This window comes from Xenopus laevis, chromosome 5L (assembly GCF_017654675.1).
Source record: "Xenopus laevis strain J_2021 chromosome 5L, Xenopus_laevis_v10.1, whole genome shotgun sequence".
In the NCBI taxonomy this organism is placed as follows: domain Eukaryota; kingdom Metazoa; phylum Chordata; class Amphibia; order Anura; family Pipidae; genus Xenopus; species Xenopus laevis.
In genome coordinates, this window is record NC_054379.1 from 20,517,066 (window position 1) to 20,539,841 (window position 22,776).

At 45.5% G+C, this 22,776-nt stretch overlaps 2 protein-coding genes across 2 annotated transcripts in view; one reads left to right on the top strand and one right to left on the bottom strand.

Annotated features, from left to right (window-relative positions):
* The window catches only part of babam2.L (BRISC and BRCA1 A complex member 2 L homeolog), a 126,494-nt gene extending 122,376 nt beyond the window's left edge, over positions 1-4,118 (bottom strand). Inside the window, exon 1 of the mRNA XM_018261884.2 lies at positions 4,052-4,118. The gene's annotated coding sequence lies outside the window, so the exon portion shown is untranslated. The remainder of the gene's footprint in view (positions 1-4,051) is intronic.
* The window catches only part of rbks.L (ribokinase L homeolog), a 39,684-nt gene that overhangs the window by 12,580 nt on the left and 4,328 nt on the right, over positions 1-22,776 (top strand). The window contains 5 exon segments of the mRNA NM_001095258.1: positions 751-814; positions 4,071-4,133; positions 5,142-5,306; positions 7,984-8,075; positions 9,883-10,071. Coding sequence (NP_001088727.1) covers positions 751-814; positions 4,071-4,133; positions 5,142-5,306; positions 7,984-8,075; positions 9,883-10,071 — 573 coding nt within the window.

Below are 22,776 nucleotides of genomic sequence, written 5' to 3' on the forward strand. Positions count from 1 at the left end.
TTAACTTTTAGTATTATGTAGAACTTGTGCAACTTTTCAATTGGTCTTCATTATTTGTTATACTTTTTTAATCATTTGCCTCCTTCTTATGACTCTCTCTATCTTCCAAGTGGGGGTCACTGACCCCATCTAAAACAAATGCTTTGTAAAACTAGAAATTTATTGTTATTCCTACTTTTTATTACTCATATTTCTATTCAGCCCTCTCCTATTCATATGCCAGTCTCTTATGCAAATCAGTGCATGTTTGCTAGGGTAATTTTGACCCTAGCAACCAGATTTCTGAAATTGCAAACTGGAAAGCTGCTGAATAACAAGCTAAATAACTCAAAAACCACAAATAACAAAAATGAAAACGGATTGCAAATTGTTTTAGAATATCACTCTCTACAGGATACTAAAAGTTAAATTAAAGTTAAAATGTAGTTGGAGACAGGCTGAATAGGCAGGAAAATAATTTAGTCAATTTTATATAGGTACATGTTCCCTTTATATGATTTCTGAAATTGCAAACTGGAAAGCTGCTGAATAACAAGCTAAATAACTCAAAAACCACAAATAATAAAAATGAAAACGGATTGCAAATTGTCTTAGAATATCACTCTCTACAGGATACTAAAAGTTAAATTAAAGTTAAAATGTAGTTGGAGACAGACTGAATAGGCAGGAAAATAATTCAGTCAATTTTATATAGGTACATGTTCCCTTTATATGACGGCACAAAGTGTCAGCTCTAGTTATCTTCCCTAGGTTGGCAAGGATTCTTTTGGGAACGATTATATTGGAAATTTCGCCAAGAACCTTGTTTCTACAGGTAAAACCCCTTTTGTTTTTGCTGTTTTTTAGCTGTGATTTTTTTATATGTAGATTATCAGATTCATTGGACTGAAAAATAACATGTAAAGGATAAAGCACTGGGGTGCTAGTATGTTGGGTACCCCCAGTGAGCCAAATACAGGTATGGGACCTGTAATCCAGAATGCTTGGGACCTGGGGGGGTTTCTCAGGGTACCGGATCTTTCCATAATTTGAATCTTCATACCTTAAGTCTACTAGAAAATCATTTAAACATTAAATAAACCCAATATGCTGGTTTTGCTTCCAATAAGGATTAATTATATCTTAGTTGGGGTCAAGTACAAGCTACTGTTTTATTATTACAGAGAAAAAGTAATTTGTAAAAATTTGTATTATATGGATAAAATGGAACCTATGGGAGACAGCCTTTCTGTAGTTTGGAGCTTTCTGGATAACGGGTTTCCTGATAATGGATCCCATACCTGTAATGATATTTCTGCACCCAGACTGGTCTGCTTCCCTGTGTATACTGCCCTGCTGCATTGTATCCACCTTTTAAAGGGCATCTGTCACCTGTTAATGCTAATAGAGCCCTCACTCCAGTTGGATGAAACATTAGTTTTTTTCAAAATAAATGCCCCTGCCACTATTGTTTCCCGCAACCTTAGTGCTGGCTATATTAGGGTAAACTATTTAACGTGCAGGTGCCCCTTAATGGCCTGTGAGGCTCTAGTTACCCCCCAGGAATAGTAATGCACCATATATTGTCCCTATACGTAGATTAAGGTGCCAGGTATTACTCCACTTTCTGGTATGATGTCTGAAATGCTTCTCTGCAGCAGCCCTGACTGCTTTGAGCATGTGCAATGCCACAGACACTCGGTAGTGGGCCAGCCAAAAATAAAATGGAGGCTTTAGTGACAGTTTTAAAGGTGCAGCCTGTTCCTGTCACATTTCCACTGTAATTATGGGTTAGTATGGCTTTGGGCAGTAGCTGCACTTCCCTAATTGACTTCCTCCTACTTGCAGGGAGTTGTAGTTCAAGAACATTTAAAGGACCCGTCTCCTTTGTAAACCAACAAACTACATTGTAGACCAACAAACTAATATGAGTTTTTTTGCATGGCATTTTTTTTATTGACATTCGTTGGATTTTGTAGTGTCAAACCCAGCCTGGCACTGATATGAAGGCTATATATATATATATTTATATAGAACAAAAAGCCATTGTATGTCCATGGCCCACACCCATGTTACAGCCCTGTCCCACCACACCTTGTATAAATCTCTCAGGTTCAGTTTAGCGGATGGGTCTAATTTTGGTGCTGGAAATGAATGCTAGATAAGATCAGCAGGCCCCTCCCTGGCTGCCCATTTCCTTCCTGGTTTAAATCTGATGCTGTTTGAGACATACTCTCATTATTTTATAGAATTGGCTGCAGTATTTTAGTAGTTAGCATTATTTGTCTCTCTCTCTCTCTGCCCTTTTTTGGAATCTGATAACTGATTCAGTCCAGACATGTTCCACAAAAAGAGGGGGTCATCAATCTCTGCATCTGCAATAGGCATTTATCATTCCACGTGAAGAGTAAAGGTGGCCATAGACGCACCGATAATATCATACAAAACTGATTTCTGTACGGTATTCGGTGTGTGTATGGTGGGAGACGAGATGACCGATATCGGCAGAAGACTTGGATATCGATTGGCCCTGGTGGAAAATTTTGATCGGGCTCCTTTGAAGGCACCTGAACACCGGCCATTGTTAGTGCTGAATTGTCAGATACAAGTAGAATTTTATTGTTTCCACCTCTATATCTAAGTAACAATTCAGCTCTACACGTGTGTATTGAAACAAATGATATTTCCTAAAAATATGTTTTCCAAGAAAAAGTAATTGTAGCGTGTAGGCCACCTTTAAGATGTTACATGTAGGTAATTTCGTCTTTCAGCTACTGCACTGTTGTCCATTGCTAACCTCTGCTGGAGCCTTGAGAGTAAGGCCACACGGGCAGATTCAGGGAAATTAGTAGCACCGGCGACAAATCGCCTCTTCTTCGGGGCGACAATCTCCCCAAACTGCCTTACCCTACCTTCCCGCCGGCTATAATGAAAAATCGCCAGCGTAATGGAACTCACGATGATTCATTTTCCGAAGTTTCCTTGTGAGGCAACTTCGGAAAACGCAGGGGGGGGGGCATAGTGCCATCCCGCTGGTGATTTTTCATTATAGCCGGCTGGAAGGTAGGGGAAGGCAGTTCAGGGAGATTTTCGCCCCGAAGAAGAGGAGATTTGTCGCTGGGCAACTAATCTCCTCGAATCTGCCCGTGTGCCCTTACCCTTAGATGTAGTTGCAACTTGCTCTTTATACTCTCAATATGTCTGGCAACACCTCCAGTTAAGTCAGGCCACTAGGTTGTCACCCACCACTAGTCTGGACATTATAACAAAACCAGGGGGAATCAATGAGGAAAGTTGTGGTCTAAGAACAATGGAGACTAAAGGTAGCCATACATGATAAAATCGCCCTAGGGCCAAACGATCGGATTACAAAAAAGGAAATGGGCGCCAACTGGACGAGGACCACATCAACTAGCCAATGCGTTTCCTCGATCACCACAAACCTGCCCGATCTATATCTGCCCGATTTTTCACCTGATATCGATCAGGGAGACCCGTCGGAATGCCCCATACTGAAACTTTTGGCTGGTGCAATAAGTTCAGAATATAAAATATGGCAATTTTAGCCATATTCATTTTTAGGGTTTAGTTCTCCTTTAAGTGTCAGACCCAGACAACTGAAAGAGACAGACAGAAACTGCATTCTGTAGCAATTCAATTTGGAAATGCATTCTGCAGCTAGCTCCATAGTGTCTGTAACCCCAGGAATCCTGCTGTATATACATCATTAGCAACAGCTGGGCCTGCACTTTATATTTTGATATTTATTTATATTTTGATTGGTGAGGAGGTATTGTATGTAAATTGTAGCGTGTGCTGGATAATTCTCTCTTCAGACCCCAGTTCAGCACATCTGCTCCCTATAAATATAACTTAAGAAATGGGGAAGAAAAATCTTTTCATTTTAAATTGGCCTCATTACCGTGGCCAAAATAACAGTGGTTTGTGTAGGATTTTTGGATCGTTCTCAAACAAAAGCTTTATTATTAGCACACTTTTATATTTAAATACAAGCTCTTTTTTCGGCTTTGCAGTAATGTAGTAAAAGGCAGAACATTATCTTGGCACTTACCATGATCTCTCTGTTGCAGACTTTGTGGGCCAGACAACAGAGGCCGCCACTGGAGCAGCTTCTATCACTGTGAACACTGAAGGTGGGTAATTCTTGTAAAAGGCCCATGTAATCGGGAACTTTATGTTCAGCAGGGTAATTAGGGCCTTGGCTGAGCCAACCAGACTGAAAGACCGTAGCAAGCAAGAATATTAGCATGTTTAATAGGCTCACTATCTGACTGGCGCCTTCATTTAATATCACAACCGTTTTATATCTTGCTGGAACCTCTGAAAGCTTCCTTTGCTTTTATTTGAACTGTAAAGTTTTAATGCAGGCTGTTCCTTTATGTCCGTGTTCTAACTGAACACCTATTAAAGGGCAACTGTACACTTTTTTCACTGCTGAATTGTGCTTAGTACAGGGGAATACCTATGCTGCCATAGTTTTATGGTATCTCTCTTTACAGGCTATGAACAAACTTAGGGGCTGTTCCTACTGAATTGTGGTTAGTACAGGGGAATATCTATGCTGCTATAGTTTTATGGTATCTCTCTGTATAGATTATGAGCAAATTTATGGGCTGTTCCTGCTGAATTGTGCTTAGTACAGGGGAATACTAGGGTTGCCACCTTTTCTTGAAAAAAATACCAGCTTTCCTAAATATTTATGTATTTTCCCTATTAATAAAATTGGGATCGGCCATCATTTTTACCGGCCAGGTGGCAACCCTAGGGAATACCTTCTACTTCTAGAATACCTATGCTGCCATAGTTTTCTCTCTGTACAGACTACGAGCAAACTTAGGGGCTGTTCCTGCTGAATTGTGCTTAGTACAGGGGAATACCTATGCTGCCATAGTTTTATGGTTTCTCTCTGTACAGACTATGAGCAAACTTAGGGGCTGTTCCTGCTGAATTGTGCTTAGTACAGGGGAATACCCATGCTGCCATAGTTTTATGGTATCTCTGTGTACAGACTATGAGCAAACTTGGGGGGGGGGCTGTTCCTGCTGAATTTTGCTTAGTGCAGAGAAATTGTCCTTATTTTCTACTGTGGCTTGGGGTGGGGGGTCTTACTACATCACTAATTGCTTTATCCTTTTGTTAAGGCCAGAATGCTATTGTAATAGTGGCTGGTGCCAATTTGCTGCTGGACTCTGAGGACTTAAAGAGAGCCTCCGCTGCTATAAGCAAGGCCAAAGTAATGGTGTGCCAGTTGGAGATAAGGCCTGAGATTTCCTTAGAGGCCCTGAAAATGGCCCATTCCAGTGGAGGTAATGTACCAAATATTAATATGCAGTGCATCTTGGCTTTACATAGTACCTGAAACTGGAAAATGCCCATGTCTCCCCTGGGTCTTTCTTCTGCTCAATAATAGACCATTGATCCCCAAACAACATGTTGCTCACCATATTTTGAAAAAAAATTTTTTAGTGTTAGTATCACTTTAATCCCCATATGCAATAAAATGCACAGTTTGCCCAGGAGCAGTAACCCATAGCAACCAATTGGATCTTTGCTTTTGAACAGGTGACCAGTAATTTCTACCTTCTGATTGGTTGCTATGGATTACTGCTCCTGGGCAAACTTAGTGTATTTTATTACATAACCCCCTATAGGTCTACTACAGCCAATGTTGAAAAACAGTTCCCAGCATCTTTTGCTAGCCAAAAGTAAGCAAGCCAGATGGCAGTGTAAGGAGTGAGCAGGAGCAGAGCCATTTGGGGCACGGGCTGATGTAGGGGCACATGGGCTCAGCGGGCTGCCTATTAACAAGCCGTATAAAGCCCAGAGATGTTTTGATCTGCTGCCTGCCATTCTCTTCTGCCAGGGGAACGCATTTGTCATTTATTAGCAATCAAGGCTCTTTATAAAAAACAATTCCAGTGCGTAAGGTCTGATGGAACCCGTGTGTGTGTGTGTGTGCGTCGGGCTTCAGCAAATCTGCCAGGTTGCCACAGGCCATGAAGCTGGTGCAGTTTATTCCAGATAATCTTCTGTTGGCTGCGCCCATTCGATGAGAAATAATCAGTAGCCAAACTCTGGGGGGCAACAGGGCTGGATTTACATACAGTATCAGGCACCCCTAGGCCCGCCACTGCTCGTTGCCCCCGTCCCCCTCCCCTTGAAACTTGAAAATTTCCATCATCGGGTCTAGAGCACTGAAGATTGGCATGTTGGGAATTTGAAGAACTATCTAATCCCTTCTGTTTCCCCAGTGCTTAGGAGCCAATGTGGGTGTGGCTGGGTTGCATGCCGCCCCTAGAATCCTTCCGCCCTAGACCCGAGCCTTTGTGGCCTTCCCACAAATCTATGCCTGGGGCAAAATAAAAATCCATTCTGTATTTAACTCACTTCTGCCACCACCTGTTACCAGGCCCAGACTACAGGCCCATGGGACAGGCTGCCAACATATTCCCATCACAAGAACCCCTGCACCATATCCACTGTGTCACTTCAGTAGCCTCAAAGGGTATTTAAACCTGAAAAAAATTAAATAATATAATTGTACCTAGAGTGCTTCTCTGAGCAACTTATATTTATTTTCTATTTTTAGTGGTTTCTGAGATATTAGCAGTTTTAGGCCGTTAATGCCAGGCTTTAAGCTCCACTCTCTTTGAAGGTCAGAGTGCCAGTGACCCTAACTGCATGGGCATTTGCTATGCTGCAAAAAGTGATACCTATATTGGCTAACAATAAGAATACATTGCAAGGTTTCGGAGCACCAAGGCCCCTTCGTCAGGCAAAATACGGATACACCGAATCCAGGATTCGGTTCAGGATTCTGCCTTTTTCAGCAGGATTCGGATTCGGCCGAATCCTTCTGCCTGGCCGAATCCAAATCCTAATTTGCATATGTAAATTAGGGGTGGGGAGGGAAATCACGTGAAAAAAATGTTTTCCCCTTCCTTACCTTAATTTGCATGTGCAAATTAGGGTTCGGATTTGGTTTGGTATTCGGCCGAATCTTTCGCAAAGGCTTCGGGGGTTCGGCCGAATTCAAAAAAGTGGATTCGGTGCATCCCTACTTGCAATCTATTTTTATTGTTAGCCAATATAGGTATCACTTTTACAATACTTTTTTTATTTGTTTTTTTTTTTATTTGTTATTTTTGCTACTGGCTAACATGGTACTACAGTATTTGTTTTATTAGTAAACCCTTTAATAGTCTGCCCTGCAGGCTTACTGACCTTTCCAGGGTTAAATCAGTTGTTCTGCCTGTGGATCTGTTTGGCTGCCTCCAGGCACTTGTGTAATGCTGCCTCTATTATATAAAAATAAAAATACCCATTTGTGCTAAATGTGCATCAGACAAATACACATAGATTCTAAACTGTGCATTTGGTTTGATTAGAGTTAGGGATGCACCGAATCCACTATTTTGGATTCGGTCGAGTCCTTCGTGAAAAATCTGGCTGAATCCCACCCTGAGTCTGCAGGTCTGCAGGGTGGGAAGGGGAAAACATTTTTTACTTCCTTGTTTTCTGACAACAAAATCACGCAATTTCCCTACCAGCCCCTATTTTGCATATGCAAATTAGGATTTGGTTTGGCCGGGCAGAAAGATTTGACCGAATCTGAATGCTGCTGAAAAAGGCCGAATCCCAAACCGAATCCTGGATTCGGTGCATCCCTAATTAGAGTACATCTAATTATGTAATCAGTCTTCTTTTTGTACCTGTAAATTACCCGCACTTAGATTGAAAGCTCTAAGGGGCAGGGGCTTCCACCTAATTCTGGCTATTCTTCCTTACACCTGTGCCATGCTGAATCCTTAGATAAAGAGGTTTGTATTGGCAGTTTACGTTATAGAGATACCTATACAAACACATTGACTTGTAGCGGAGGAGGCTGCTGTGTATCATTACTTTCCTACTGTATATGCTCAGGGTTTCGATATCACATGACAGTCACAATACATCTTTTTTTTTTTTGTATTTCAACTCAAGTTAAGACGATATTCAACCCAGCTCCAGCCATTCCACATCTAGACCCTGAATTTTTCACTCATTCGGATATCTTCTGCTGCAACGAGAGTGAGGTGAGCCATGGGTGGGTGTCTACATAATGTCTCACCCCATTATGATATATCCTCATCCTCCCACCCATACATATAGAGACAAATGCACAGGGAGCATTATGTACAGACAGTAAGCTGTGCTATAATATTCTACTGTCTTAGTTGCACACACACGGAACAAAGACACATTTAAGGTAGAACCAAAGCTTAACTAAAGAAGTTACTAGAAATGTTATACATTATGTATTATGCTTCTGTACCAGCCCAAGGCAACCAAAGCCCTTTAGTAGTAAAGATATGTGTCTCCAAAGATGCCCCAGTAGCTCCCCATCTTCTTTTCTGCTGATTCACTGCACATGCTCTGTGTTGCTGTCACTTACTGAGCTTAGGGACCCACTCACAATATACAGTACACATAGAATAGAAATGTCACAATATAAGGCTGATTAGTAATAATACAGATAATTACTACATGGCAGCACAGAAACCAGTGCAATTAGCATCAGAATTTAATAATCGGACCTGTAGCATCAGCTTATATTACAGGGGAACCTCATTTTCTGCTGGATAATTAGTGACGACCCCTAAGTTTAGCTTCTCAACAGCTGCTCAGAGCCCACTGAGCATGTGAGTGTCACAGACACTTTCCAAGATGGTGACCCCCTGTGACAAGTTTGAAGCCCTGGATCATTGCTGCTATTGACAAGCTGAAACTTTAGGCTGGTGCAATAAGTTCACTATATAAAATATGGCATTTTAGCCATATTCATGTTTAGGGTTTAGTTCTCCTTTAAGGATAATCTACGTACAGTCTGTACTTTTCTGATCTATTTGGATTAGGGAAACCCAGGGGGCACATGTGCAGGGACATACAGAATACACTGTACTCATAAAGCAGTTATCCCAAAACAACAAGCATAGGACACGAAGCAGCGTGTGAGGGTCACTAATGATGTTAAACGTGGCCTTGCTGATTGTATGAGCAGAAAGAACAGCGTGTGACGGTGAAATAAAGAATGGGAAGTGAGACATCGTACAACACTCAGCAACATTTTTGAGGATTTAGCATTTGTGCAGTGTCGGACTGGCCCAGAACCCTTCTCTAGATATTTCCGGCGATGTGCAGCGCCGGCAGCGCATGCGCGCCGAACGGCGCTGTTGCGCATGCGCACCGAACGGCGCTGTTGCGCATGCGCGCCAAGCGGCGGTGTTGCTGGGCCGACGCATTTTAGTAGAGGTGCAGGGGGCCGGAGGGGGGCCCCTGGACAGCAGTCCCGGTGGGCCCCGGGCCCCCCAGTCCGACCCTGCATTTGTATCAGAAAGAGGTAGTGATGCACCAAATCCACTATTTTGGATTTGGCCAAACCCCCGATTACTTAGCAAAAGATTTGGCTGGATACCGAAGCGAATCTGAATCCTAATTTTCATATGCAAATTAGGGGTGGGAAGGGGGAAAAATTATTTACTTCCTTGTTTTGTCACAGAAAGTAATGCAATTTACCTCCCCGTCCCTAATTTGCATTTGCAAATTATGGTTCCGAGTTGGTTCGGCCAGGCACAAGGATTCAGCCGAATCCGAATCCTGCTGAAAAAGACCTTATCCCGAACCCAATCCTGGATTCGGTGCATCCCTAGAAAGCTGATTTCCCGCCTCTCTTCACATTGCACCTGTCCTTCCCTCTATTCCACCTTCTTTCTCCCATACACAATGTTACAGGTACACCTAGGCCCACCCGCATGTTTCCTAGTATGCTAATTAGTATTTGTAGATACCACCCAAGACTTATCCATGGCTTTGTCATTCCCATTACATTTCTATCTTTCTCAGGCGGAAATTCTAACTGCTGTTCCTGTAAACAGTCCTGAGGACGCCGGTATCGCAGGCGCACTGCTGCTGGAAAAGGGGTGCAAGCTGGTTATTATAACACTCGGGGGAGAGGGCTGCGTGATTTTGTCACAAAGCGACCCCACCCCAAGGCACATACCTACAAACAAAGTGAAAGCAGTGGATAGTACGGTACGTTTGGGGGCTTCCTCTTCCCTGTTCCTACATTCTTTCAAGAGTCATAATCAGAAAGATATTACGGTAACAGATTCTGATTTCAGTAGCAATTACCATTAGCTGTTGCAGTAGCAACTAGTTTTTGGATTTTCATCCCCTTTAATGTTGATGGGTGCCCAATAGTGAGCCACACTTGATTAATCCCATCCAACTTTTATACAGTCAGTGTATTTCTCCCATAAAAAGAGGGCCCAGCTGTACCCAATCTGTGACCAATGGCTTATTGACCGTTGCTCTGATTTGCTGCAAATATTGCGCCCACCTCCCGTCCTGTGTTTTAGGGAACTGATCGGTATAATTAGTGCCTGATGTACAACGGATCCGGTAACATCTGGCAATTTTGCAACTTCCCCACTGATGATTCTGCAGTTATTGAGAAACGTTAGTGGGATTGTAGCGTCTGTGTATTATGCAGGAATGTATATTAAAGTCAGGGTGATAATTTGGCTCATTTACCCTCAGTTGAGTGTATTTACCCTTCATGATCCTAAATCAGTGGAACCTGTACTGTGGGACTGGCCCACTTAGGTGGCCCAAATCTGTAAAAGGGGAAGGCCAAGTATAACCCAGTGTCATATCTGTAACCTTGTTAGGGGGAGATTTGGGGTGAGTGCTTATTTGTGCCCTGGGTACCCCTGGAACTATAGCAGGGTGACTGTTACCCCAATGTTTCTATATATCTGTAACCTTCTTATGAGCCAAGGGCCCCAGCCTGAAGGCCAGTTAGGGGGAGATTTGGGGTGAGTGCTTATTTGTGCCCTGGGTACCCCTGGAACTATAGCAAGGTGACTGTTACCCCAATGTTTCTATATATCTGTAACCTTGTTATGAGCTAAGGGGGCCCAGCCTGAAGGCCAGTTAGAGTGAGATTTGGGGTGAGAGCTTATTTGTGCCCTGGGTACCCCTGGAACTATAGAGGGTGACTGTTACCCCAATGTTTCTATGTATCTGTAACCTTGTTATGAGCTAAGGGGCCCAGACAGTAGCGTTCCTAGAGGGGGACGGGCCCTGGTGCGTGACGCGCAGCTGGGCTCCGCCCCCCTCCGTACGGCGATTTTACTGGGGATTTCAGTGGCTTGCGGCGCTGCCGGGGGGCCCTGAGGGGGTGCGGGCCCTGGCCCGCTCGCACCCCCTGCTCCCCTGGTAGTTCCGCTACTGGGCCCAGCCTGAAGGCCAGTTAGGGTGAGATTTGGGGTGAGTGCTTATTTGTGCCCTGGGTACCCCTGGACCTACAGCAAGGTGACTGTTACCCCAATGTTTCTATATATCTGTAACCTTGTTATGAACTAAGGGGGTCCAGTCTGAAGGCCAGTTAGGGTGAGATTTGGGTGAGTGCTTATTTGTGCCCTGGGTACCCCTGGACCTACAGCAAGGTGACTGTTACCCCAATGTCTGTATACATATCTGTAAGCTTGTTAGGATTGGGATGCAGCCTCAGCAGTTGAATGGCAGAGGAGTCCAGTGCTGGTAAAGGAGGGGAAAGGACGCAGAATTTCTAATATATTATTCAATATGTAAAGAAATATGAAAATGGCCTAATTAACAACATAGCAAAAAAACAAGTCTTACAATCTATAGGGGTTGTCACCTCCCAAGACCCAAGTTCTATATTGATATATTTTCCATTTTCTCTGGATTTGGAGTCTAAGCAGAATGGCAGATACATTACTGAACCCTCTCCACCCGACCACAGAATGCAGTCTTAAACCCGGTAACTGTGTGGCATTTATCTCCCAGGCTGTGCCCGTTTCCCAGCAAGTGTTGGCACAGTTTCACTTGCAGCTGCTGTTTAATTCCAGGCTTGGGAATGAGCTGCCTAAAAGTCTGTGGTTGGAAAGTCTTGGAACTGCTGAATGGTTCCTTATCTGTGAGATGGAGCAGGACAGGATTTATACCTTCTCAGAATGCTTAGTATATGAAAAGTCTAATCCCCAGGCTGGCCTGCACATTCTTCCATGTCATACAGTAGCTGCCCAGTGTCTGTAGGTGTCTGCTGGTTATCTGCACCTTCAGATACTGGAGGCATTAACTGAGGTGAATAACGTGAAGAAAGAAGAGTGAAATGCTTCAGGAAAAAGAAAACGTATAGGTGGAATCTCAGCCATAAAGCAGGGCAGAACTGCTGTTTACAATAGGGATCAGATAGGATTTGTGTTACTGGGACAGAATGCTCTGTTATACAGATAGCTAGAATCTCAGCCATAAAGCAGGGCAGGACTGCTGCTTACAATGGGGATCAGAGAGGATCTGTGCAGCCACTGGGACAGAATGCTCTGTTATACAGATAGCTAGAATCTCAGCCATAAAGCAGGACAGGACTGCTGCTTACAATGGGAATCAGATACGATCAGTGCAGCCACTGGGACAGAATGTTCTGTTATACAGATAGCTAGAATCTCAGCCATAAAGAAGGGCAGGACTACTGCTTACAATGGGGTTCAGATATGATCTGTGCAGCCCCTGGGACAGAATGCTCTGTTATACAGATAGCTAGAATCTCAGCCATAAAGCAGGACAGGACGGTTGCTTATGGGGATCAGATACGATCAGTGCAGCCACTGGGACAGAATGCTGTTATACATATAGCTAGAATCTCAGCCATAAAGCAGGGCAGGACTGCTGCTTACAATGGGGATGTAAGGACAAATGTGACTGAAACCTTTACAAAGCTTCTGTACATGACTAAACATGACACATTGTATCAGGTAGGGATACAGACTTTATATGTTGCTGATAGTGCTGGTTAAGCTCAGCCCATTGTTGAACATGCTGTGGCCTTGGGGAATAGGAACATGGGACGCTGAGCGGTGACTAATCACACGTGTGTCGGCCATCAACAAAAACAGAGGTTGTGGCTCCCACTGATAGAATCAAATTCCTCTGTTTAATAATGTAAATCCCTGGATATTGGGCAATGGTTATAAAAGGTCTTTTGGTTCATGTTTCCTTCCCACAAGTGAGGAGCAGACGGGTACAGACCATGGGGGGGGGATAGGTGAAGAGCAACTGGCAGTGTTTAATTATCCCTACACTTGTCCTCACAAATTCAGAGCTGAACCCCCTCTCCTTCTACACCGACCAGGTCACAGGATGCAAAGGAGCCCAATAGTGTAACAGAGTTCTTGCTGAACTACAACTCCTAGAATCCCAGCCTGTGGCTTTATAAAGTAATGTAAGGAAACGCTTTGGCAGCTCCCACTCATATATACAAATATACAGTAGGAAAGTTCAGGACAGACAGACTGAATACACTGGGGTGTCTGGATGAGGAGAATTCAAGGCAACAAGATGAAGTCAGTAAGGGGAAGCAGCGGTGATGACCCCAGAGAGAGAACTAAAAGTGCAGCGTTTCACATTCAAGGTGGAGACCACCCAGGTTTAATGACAGACTCATCCTAAACCCTCCGGCTCTGGAATTGCTGTAGATCCTCTGGGTCAGTGTCTCCAGTGGGAGGGAGGGCTCCCAGCACACGGGTTTCATGTTCCTAATGAAAAGTCTAATTAAATACGTGGTCTGCACCACTGTGGTCTTGTCAGCAAGGGCCACACAGAGTTCAGCCCCAGGGATCATTCGTGTTCGCTGATGGAAACCATTGTGTTCCCAGGTTATCCACCCACATTGCCTGCCCATTTCCAATTCCTATTGCACTGCAACTCCCATTACCCCTAAAGAGCAACCTTGTGATCTAAATGATTCTATTATGGTGAATTTTTAGCAGGGTTCAGTGTGTGATTTAGCAGAATCCAAGTTCTTTTTGAAGGATCTTCACTGTTCTCCCAAAATCAAACCATAAAAGTATTTAATGAGAACCAGTCTATTTCCCCAAATCTCCTGCGTTCTCCTGTGCAAGTGGTCCAAATTGCCTTGCGTTGCCCCCCATTGATGGCTACCAGAACTGCAAAAAGTTAGCCACACGGGCATTTATACAAGATTCCAATAAACAGAAATGAAGGTGGAGGATGGGAGTTGAACTGACTCTGCATTTGTTGTGTAAATCAAACTATCCCCTAATCAAGGGGTGCCCAAAAGGTAGATCGGGATCAAGCAGTAGACCTTTAGCTGGTGATCAGTAGATGGGACAATGTCACTAAAAGTAGATCTCACATTAGTAAAGTATGGGCACTCCTGCCCTAATCACTATGTGTGCCATAGGGCTTATATGTGATACTGCCCTGCAGCTAAAGAGTTAAGTATGCTAACAATCCCCAGGGTGTGGTACACTCTGTTAATTACCATCCCTCTAGTCCAGGCTCCTTTACTGTTGCTACTGGTTTATTTTAGCTGTTGCTCAGCAAACAAGATCCTAGTGCCCTTAGACTGCCTCTAACTTATTCAACCAAACCTGTCCCAGTGCCCTGAGACTGCCTCTCACTTCTGCAACTGCACCTCTCTCAATGCCCTGAGACTGCCTCTCACTTCTGCAACTGCACCTCTCTCAATGCCCTGAGACTGCCTCTCACTTCTGCAACTGCACCTCTCTCAATGCCCTGAGACTGCCTCTCACTTCTGCAACTGCACCTCTCTCAATGCCCTGAGACGGCCTCTCACTTCTGCAACTGCACCTCTCTCAATGCCCTGAGACTGCCTCTCACTTCTGCAACTGCACCTCTCTCAATGCCCTGAGACTGCCTCTCACTTCTGCAACTGCACCTCTCTCAATGCCATGAGACTGCCTCTCACTTCTGCAACTGCACCTCTCTCAATGCCCTGAGACGGCCTCTCACTTCTGCAACTGCACCTCTCTCAATGCCCTGAGACTGCCTCTCACTTCTGCAACTGCACCTCTCTCAATGCCCTGAGACTGCCTCTCACTTCTGCAACTGCACCTCTCTCAATGCCATGAGACTGCCTCTCACTTCTGCAACTGCACCTCTCTCAATGCCATGAGACTGCCTCTCACTTCTGCAACTGCACCTCTCTCAATGCCCTGAGACTGCCTCTCACTTCTGCAACTGCACCTCTCTCAATGCCCTAAAACTGCCTCTCACTTCTGCAACTGCACCTCTCTCAATGCCCTGAGACTGCCTCTCACTATTGCATCTGCACCTCTCTCAATGCCCTGAGGCTGCCTCTCACTTCTGCAACTGCAGCTCTCTCAATGCCCTGAGACTGCCTCTCACTTCTGCAACTGCACCTCTCTCAATGCCCTGAGACTGCCTCTCACTTCTGCAACTGCACCTCTCTCAATGCCCTGAGACTGCCTCTCACTTCTGCAACTGCACCTCTCTCAATGCCCTGAGACTGCTTCTTGCAACTGCATCTGTCCTAAACCTTCCCTCATTCACTAACTGCATGGGTAGAGGCGTGTTAGAGCAGATCTTATGACACCTTCCCTTTTCCAGAGAATTTCTAGTGAACTCTCATTGGAAACAGTTGGGAAATGTTTGTTTGATTTCGCTCCATACAGCTGAGCTGAAACTAAATATTTATTAAGAAAAGACAAACTTTGCAAGCAAAGCAATTAGTGTTAGTTATTGTGCTCTTACTGCAATTCCATTAGCTGGATGTGTGCAGCCAAAATGTATTATTAGTATGTGTGGGAGCCATCACCCTGCTGTTATTGCCCTGGTCAAATTTGATCCATAGCTTCCAATAAAACAGTGCCACCCTGAGGCAAGAATATTATGATAATAGCAGGATATTTTCTTGCCTTTAGCAAGCAATAACACTTGGGTGCCTTGCACGTGATTGTTACATGTAATGTGATGAGTGGGTGCATAGTCACCGGCCCCCGCCATGTACCAGAGATTCCAGTATGTGATATTCATGGTTCCTGTGTGGAGTATATGAGGCTTGTGCATTTATAGCTGTGTGTATCCCAGGACTCCCTCAGCTGTTCTCTCAGGAACCAACACCAGCTGGATATTCTCCCTTATACTATACTATACTCCCCTATACTATACTATACTATGCCTCCTATACTATACTCCCCTATACTATACTATATGATACTATGCCTCCTATACTATACTCCCCTATACTATACTATGCCTCCTATACTATACTCCCCTATACTATACTATGCCTCCTATACTATACTCCCCTATACTATACTATACTATGCCTCCTATACTATACTCCCCTATACTATACTATGCCTCCTATACTATACTCCCCTATACTATACTATGCCTCCTATACTATACTCCCCTATACTATACTATGCCTCCTATACTATACTCCCCTATACTATACTACGCCTCCTATACTATACTCCCCTCTACTATACTCCCATATACTAAACTCCCCTATACTATATTATGTCCCCTATACTATACTCCCCTATAATATGCCCCCTATACTATACTCCCCTATACTATACTATACTATGCCTCCTATACTATACTCCCCTATACTATACTATGCCTCCTATACTATACTCCCCTCTTCTATACTCCCATATACTAAACTCCCCTATACTATATTCCCCTATATTATGTCCCCTATACTATACTCCCCTATAATATGCCCCCTATACTATACTCTCCTATACTATGCCCCTATACTATACTCCCACATACGATACTCCCCTATACTATGCCCCCTGTACTATACCCCCCCATACTATACTCCCCTATACTATACTCCCCTATACTATATTCCCCTGTACTATGCCCTCTATACTATACTATATACTCTCCTATACTATGCCCCTATACTATACTCCCACATACGATACTCCCCTATACTATACTCCCCCATACTATACTCCAATATACTAAACTCCCCTATACTATACTCCCATATACTAAACTCCCTTATACTATACTGCTCTATAATATGCCCCCTATATTATACTCCCCTATACTATACTCCCCTATACTATACTCCCATATACTAAACTCCCCTATAATATGCCCCCTATACTATATTCCCCTATACTATACTCCCCTATACTATACTTCCCTATACTATGCCCCCTATACTATACTCCCCTATACTATACTCCCCTATACTATACTCCCATATACTTAACTCCCCTATACTATACTACCCTATACTATACTTCCCTATACTATACTCCCCTATAATATGCCCCCTATACTATACTCCCCTATACTATAATCCCCTACACTATACCTCTCTTTGCTCCTTTATTTATCTGATAAGAAATTGATATTGTTGATTTTTTTTAAATGTAGGTTTTATCTTTCATTTACTTTATAATTGGCCTTTCTTATTGCTTCCAATATTGTACTTGATTTCACATACATTTGGTTCAAGCTCTTGTTTAAAGGGGAACTCCACAAAACATAACTTGAGCTTTTTAGAAAAGAAAAAAAATTCCAAGCAACTTTGCAATATACATAAATTAAACATATGCAGACTTTTCATGATATTAAATGGTTTGGAACAGTTCCCTACACCTAGCCCCCTGTTCTCCTGTTCATCTGTGTGACTACTTTACTGAGCTGTCTGACTATTGTTACTTTGTATCAGCAGCCATCTGTCCCTAGCAGTGGCAGAACTACCGGGGGAGCAGGGGGTGCGAGCGGACCAGGGCCACCCGGCAGTCCGTTCGCCGCTGAAAATGCGCCGTACGGAGGGGGCGGGGCCCGGCTGCACGTCACGCACCAGGGCCCGCCCCCCTCTAGGATCGCTACTGGTCCCTAGCCTGCATCCTCCAAACCCCACACTTCTCTGCACATGTGATTTCAGTAAGGAATGAAACATCACAGAGCAATGCATTGTGGGTTATGTAGTTCCTGCATACTGTCTGTAAGCTGTGGAGAAGTTGTTACAATTTGTAACATCAGTGTTTAGTCCCTCCTTCCCTGCCAGGATTTCATATGATGCAAAAAGAGAAGAACTGTTAAACAGCTGGATTTCAGCATAGAAAATGGCATTTATTTATATTATTTGAAGAAACAGGTAACTGTGATGGGAATATTAGGGGTTTCTGTGTTATGTGGGCCTCTTTATCAAATTTTAGTTTGGAAGCCGGTGTTCCCCTTAAAGGTTTAACATTTGGTCCAGGGCCTTTGAATCATCACAAGGCTACAGACATTAAGTATCACCTGTCCATTTTGATCCACACATATCAGACTGGGGGAGACAGGAGCTGGTGGATAACCCACTGGGAGGGACAGAAGCTGGTGGATAACAGACTGGGGGAGACAGGAGCTGGTGGATAACAGACTGGGGGAGACAGGAGCTGGTGGATAACAGACTGGGGGAGACAGGAGCTGGTGGATAACCGACTGGGAGGGACAGAAGCTGGTGGATAACAGACTGGGGGAGACAGGAGCTGGTGGATAACACACTGGGGGAGACAGGAGCTGGTGGATAACAGACGGGGGAGACAGGAGTTGGTGGATAACCGACTGGGAGAGACAGGAGCTGTGGATAACAGACTGGGGGAGACAGGAGCTGGTGGATAACCGACTGGGAGGGACAGGAGCTGTGGATAACAGACTGGGGGAGACAGGAGCTGGTGGATAACACACTGGGGGAGACAGGAGCTGGTGGATAACAGACGGGGGAGACAGGAGCTGGTGGATAACAGACTGGGGGAGACAGGAGCTGGTGGATAACACACTGGGGGAGACAGGGGCTGTGGATAACAGACTGGGGGAGACAGGAGCTGATGGATAACAGACTGGGGGAGACAGGAGCTGGTGGATAACAGACTGGGGGAGACAGGAGCTGTGGATAACAGACTGGGGGAGACAGGAGCTGGTGGATAACAGACTGGGGGAGACAGGAGCTGGTGGATAACAGACTGTGGGAGACAGGAGCTGGTGGATAACAGACTGGGGGAGACAGGAGCTGGTGGATAACAGACTGGGGGAGACAGGAGCTGTGGATAACAGACTGGGGGAGACAGGAGCTGATGGATAACACACTGGGGGAGACAGAAGTTAGTGGCTAACAGACTGGGGGAGACAGGAGCTGGTGGATAACAGACTGGGGGAGACAGGAGCTAGTGGATAACAGACTGGGGAGACAGGAGCTGGTGGATAACAGACTGGGGGAGACAGGAGCTGGTGGATAACACACTGGGGGAGACAGGAGCTGGTAGATAACAGACTGGGGGAGACAGGAGCTGGTGGATAACCGACTGGGAGGGACAGAAGCTGGTGGATAACAGACTGGGGGAGACAGGAGCTGGTGGATAACACACTGGGGGAGACAGGAGCTGGTGGATAACAGACGGGGGAGACAGGAGTTGGTGGATAACCGACTGGGAGAGACAGGAGCTGTGGATAACAGACTGGGGGAGACAGGAGCTGGTGGATAACCGACTGGGAGGGACAGGAGCTGCGGATAACAGACTGGGGGAGACAGGAGCTGGTGGATAACACACTGGGGGAGACAGGAGCTGGTGGATAACAGACGGGGGAGACAGGAGCTGGTGGATAACAGACTGGGGGAGACAGGAGCTGGTGGATAACACACTGGGGGAGACAGGGGCTGTGGATAACAGACTGGGGGAGACAGGAGCTGATGGATAACAGACTGGGGGAGACAGGAGCTGGTGGATAACAGACTGGGGGAGACAGGAGCTGTGGATAACAGACTGGGGGAGACAGGAGCTGGTGGATAACAGACTGGGGGAGACAGGAGCTGTGGATAACAGACTGGGGGAGACAGGAGCTGATGGATAACACACTGGGGGAGACAGAAGTTAGTGGCTAACAGACTGGGGGAGACAGGAGCTGGTGGATAACAGACTGGGGGAGACAGGAGCTAGTGGATAACAGACTGGGGAGACAGGAGCTGGTGGATAACAGACTGGGGGAGACAGGAGCTGGTGGATAACACACTGGGGGAGACAGGAGCTGGTAGATAACAGACTGGGGGAGACAGGAGCTGGTGGATAACCGACTGGGAGGGACAGAAGCTGGTGGATAACAGACTGGGGGAGACAGGAGCTGGTGGATAACACACTGGGGGAGACAGGAGCTGGTGGATAACAGACGGGGGAGACAGGAGTTGGTGGATAACCGACTGGGAGAGACAGGAGCTGTGGATAACAGACTGGGGGAGACAGGAGCTGGTGGATAACCGACTGGGAGGGACAGGAGCTGCGGATAACAGACTGGGGGAGACAGGAGCTGGTGGATAACACACTGGGGGAGACAGGAGCTGGTGGATAACAGACGGGGGAGACAGGAGCTGGTGGATAACAGACTGGGGGAGACAGGAGCTGGTGGATAACACACTGGGGGAGACAGGGGCTGTGGATAACAGACTGGGGGAGACAGGAGCTGATGGATAACAGACTGGGGGAGACAGGAGCTGGTGGATAACAGACTGGGGGAGACAGGAGCTGTGGATAACAGACTGGGGGAGACAGGAGCTGGTGGATAACAGACTGGGGGAGACAGGAGCTGGTGGATAACAGACTGGGGGAGACAGGAGCTGGTGGATAACAGACTGGGGGAGACAGGGGCTGGTGGATAACAGACTGGGGGAGACAGGAGCTGTGGATAACAGACTGGGGGAGACAGGAGCTGATGGATAACACACTGGGGGAGACAGAAGTTAGTGGCTAACAGACTGGGGGAGACAGGAGCTGGTGGATAACAGACTGGGGGAGACAGGAGCTAGTGGATAACAGACTGGGGAGACAGGAGCTGGTGGATAACAGACTGGGGGAGACAGGAGCTAGTGGATAACAGACTGGGGAGACAGGAGCTGGTGGATAACAGACTGGGGGAGACAGGAGCTGGTGAATAACAGACTGGGGGAGACAGGAGCTGTGGATAACAGACTGGGGGAGACAGGAGCTGGTGGATAACACTCTGGGGGAGACAGAAGTTAGTGGATAACAGACTGGAAGAGACAGGAGCTGGTGGATAACAGACTGGGGGAGACAGGAGCTAGTGGATAACAGACTGGGGAGACAGGAGCTGGTGGATAACAGACTGGGGGAGACAGGAGCTAGTGGATAACAGACTGGGGGAGACAGGAGCTGTGGATAACAGACTGGGGGAGACAGGAGCTGATGGATAACACACTGGGGGAGACAGGAGCTGGTGGATAACAGACTGGGGGAGACAGGAGCTGGTGAATAACAGACTGGAGGAGACAGGAGCTGTGGATAACAGACTGGGGGGAGACAGGCGCTGGTGAATAACAGACTGGGGGAGACAGGAGCTGTGGATAACAGACTGGGGAGACAGGAGCTGGTGGATAACACACTGGGGGAGACAGGTGCTGGTGGATAACAGATGGGGGAGACAGGAGCTGGTGGATAACAGACTGGGGAAGACATGAGCTGGTGGATAACAGACTGGGGGAGACAGGAGCTGGTGGATAACACACTGGGGGAGACAGAAGTTAGTGGATAACAGACTGGGGGAGACAGGAGCTGGTGGATTACAGACTGGGAGGGAGACAGGAGCCGGCACTCGGGCACTGGGTGGGAGCATGGGGAGCTGGTAAATAACACGCTGGGAACTCTGGAAATGGTGGAAGAGTAGAACATGCTTGTGCTTTACATTCATTTATAAATATGTGCTACAATATTATAGTGCAGCATAATATTTCATATTTCATAACACCCCCACATCTGTGTCAGATATTTAGTAAAACCTTTCCAAATGTATGAGAAATGTGTATATTCTTTCTAGAAAGGACATGTTTTGACTCATAGGGGATTGTGCAATCAGTGCCCCTCATACATAATGTCAGATTAATCATAATATATTTGAAAGGTTAAATGTACCATCTTTGGTGTTAATTTTATTTACCAGATATAAGTTGTCAGGATATTTGAATTTATATTTGTAAAGAGAGAGAGAGAGAGAGATCTAAAGCTGCTATATTGTTTGTCTTGGTTTAAGAGAACTAAAGCCTAAAAAAGAATATGACTGGAAATGCTGTATTTTATATACTGTACTTAAAGTACCAGCCCAGAGGCTCAGGAACCCTATAACAGTAATGACTGAGGTCCTCAAATATTTGTCCCCAGCAGCCCCCATTGTGGGTCTTGTTAGACATGTTTTTTTGTGTCATATTGTACGTTATATACTGTATATTGTGAGTCCCTAAGCTCAAGTAAGGGCAGAGACACAGGTCAGATTCGGGGAGATAAGTCGCCCAGCGACAAATCTCTTCTTTGGAGTGACTAATCTCCCTGAACTGCCTTCCCGCCGGCTAGAAGGAAAATCGCTGGCGGGATGGCAATCGGAGCGATTCGTTTTCCGAAGTTTCCTTGTGAGGCAACTTTGGGCGACTTCGGAAAACGAAGTATTATGCTTCTGGCGATTTTCACTCAAGCCAGACAGAAAGGCAGGGGAAGGCAGTTCGGGGAGATTAGTCGCCCTGAAGAAGAGGAAATTTGTTGCAGGGCAACTAATCTCCCCGAATCTGACCTGTATCTCTAAGTGACATTGGCTCAAAGCATGTGCTGGGAATTAGCAGAAAAGAAGGTGGGGAGCTAGTAGGGCAAATTCTGGGGCACAGCTCTTCCCTGCTAAAGGGGGCTTGGACTGGTACAGATTTATCACAGGTTGAATTAAAAATTCAAATTTGAATTTTGTTATGGCCAAAACTGTCAAATTCGACTAGGGAGTTATTCGATTTGAGTTTTTAAAAAAATTTGATTTTCGTGATTTATCATACTCTGATCCTTTAAGAACTCAAATCCCACTATTTTCCACCTAAAACCTGCCGAATTCCTGTATAAAGCTGGCCATAGATGCAAAGAT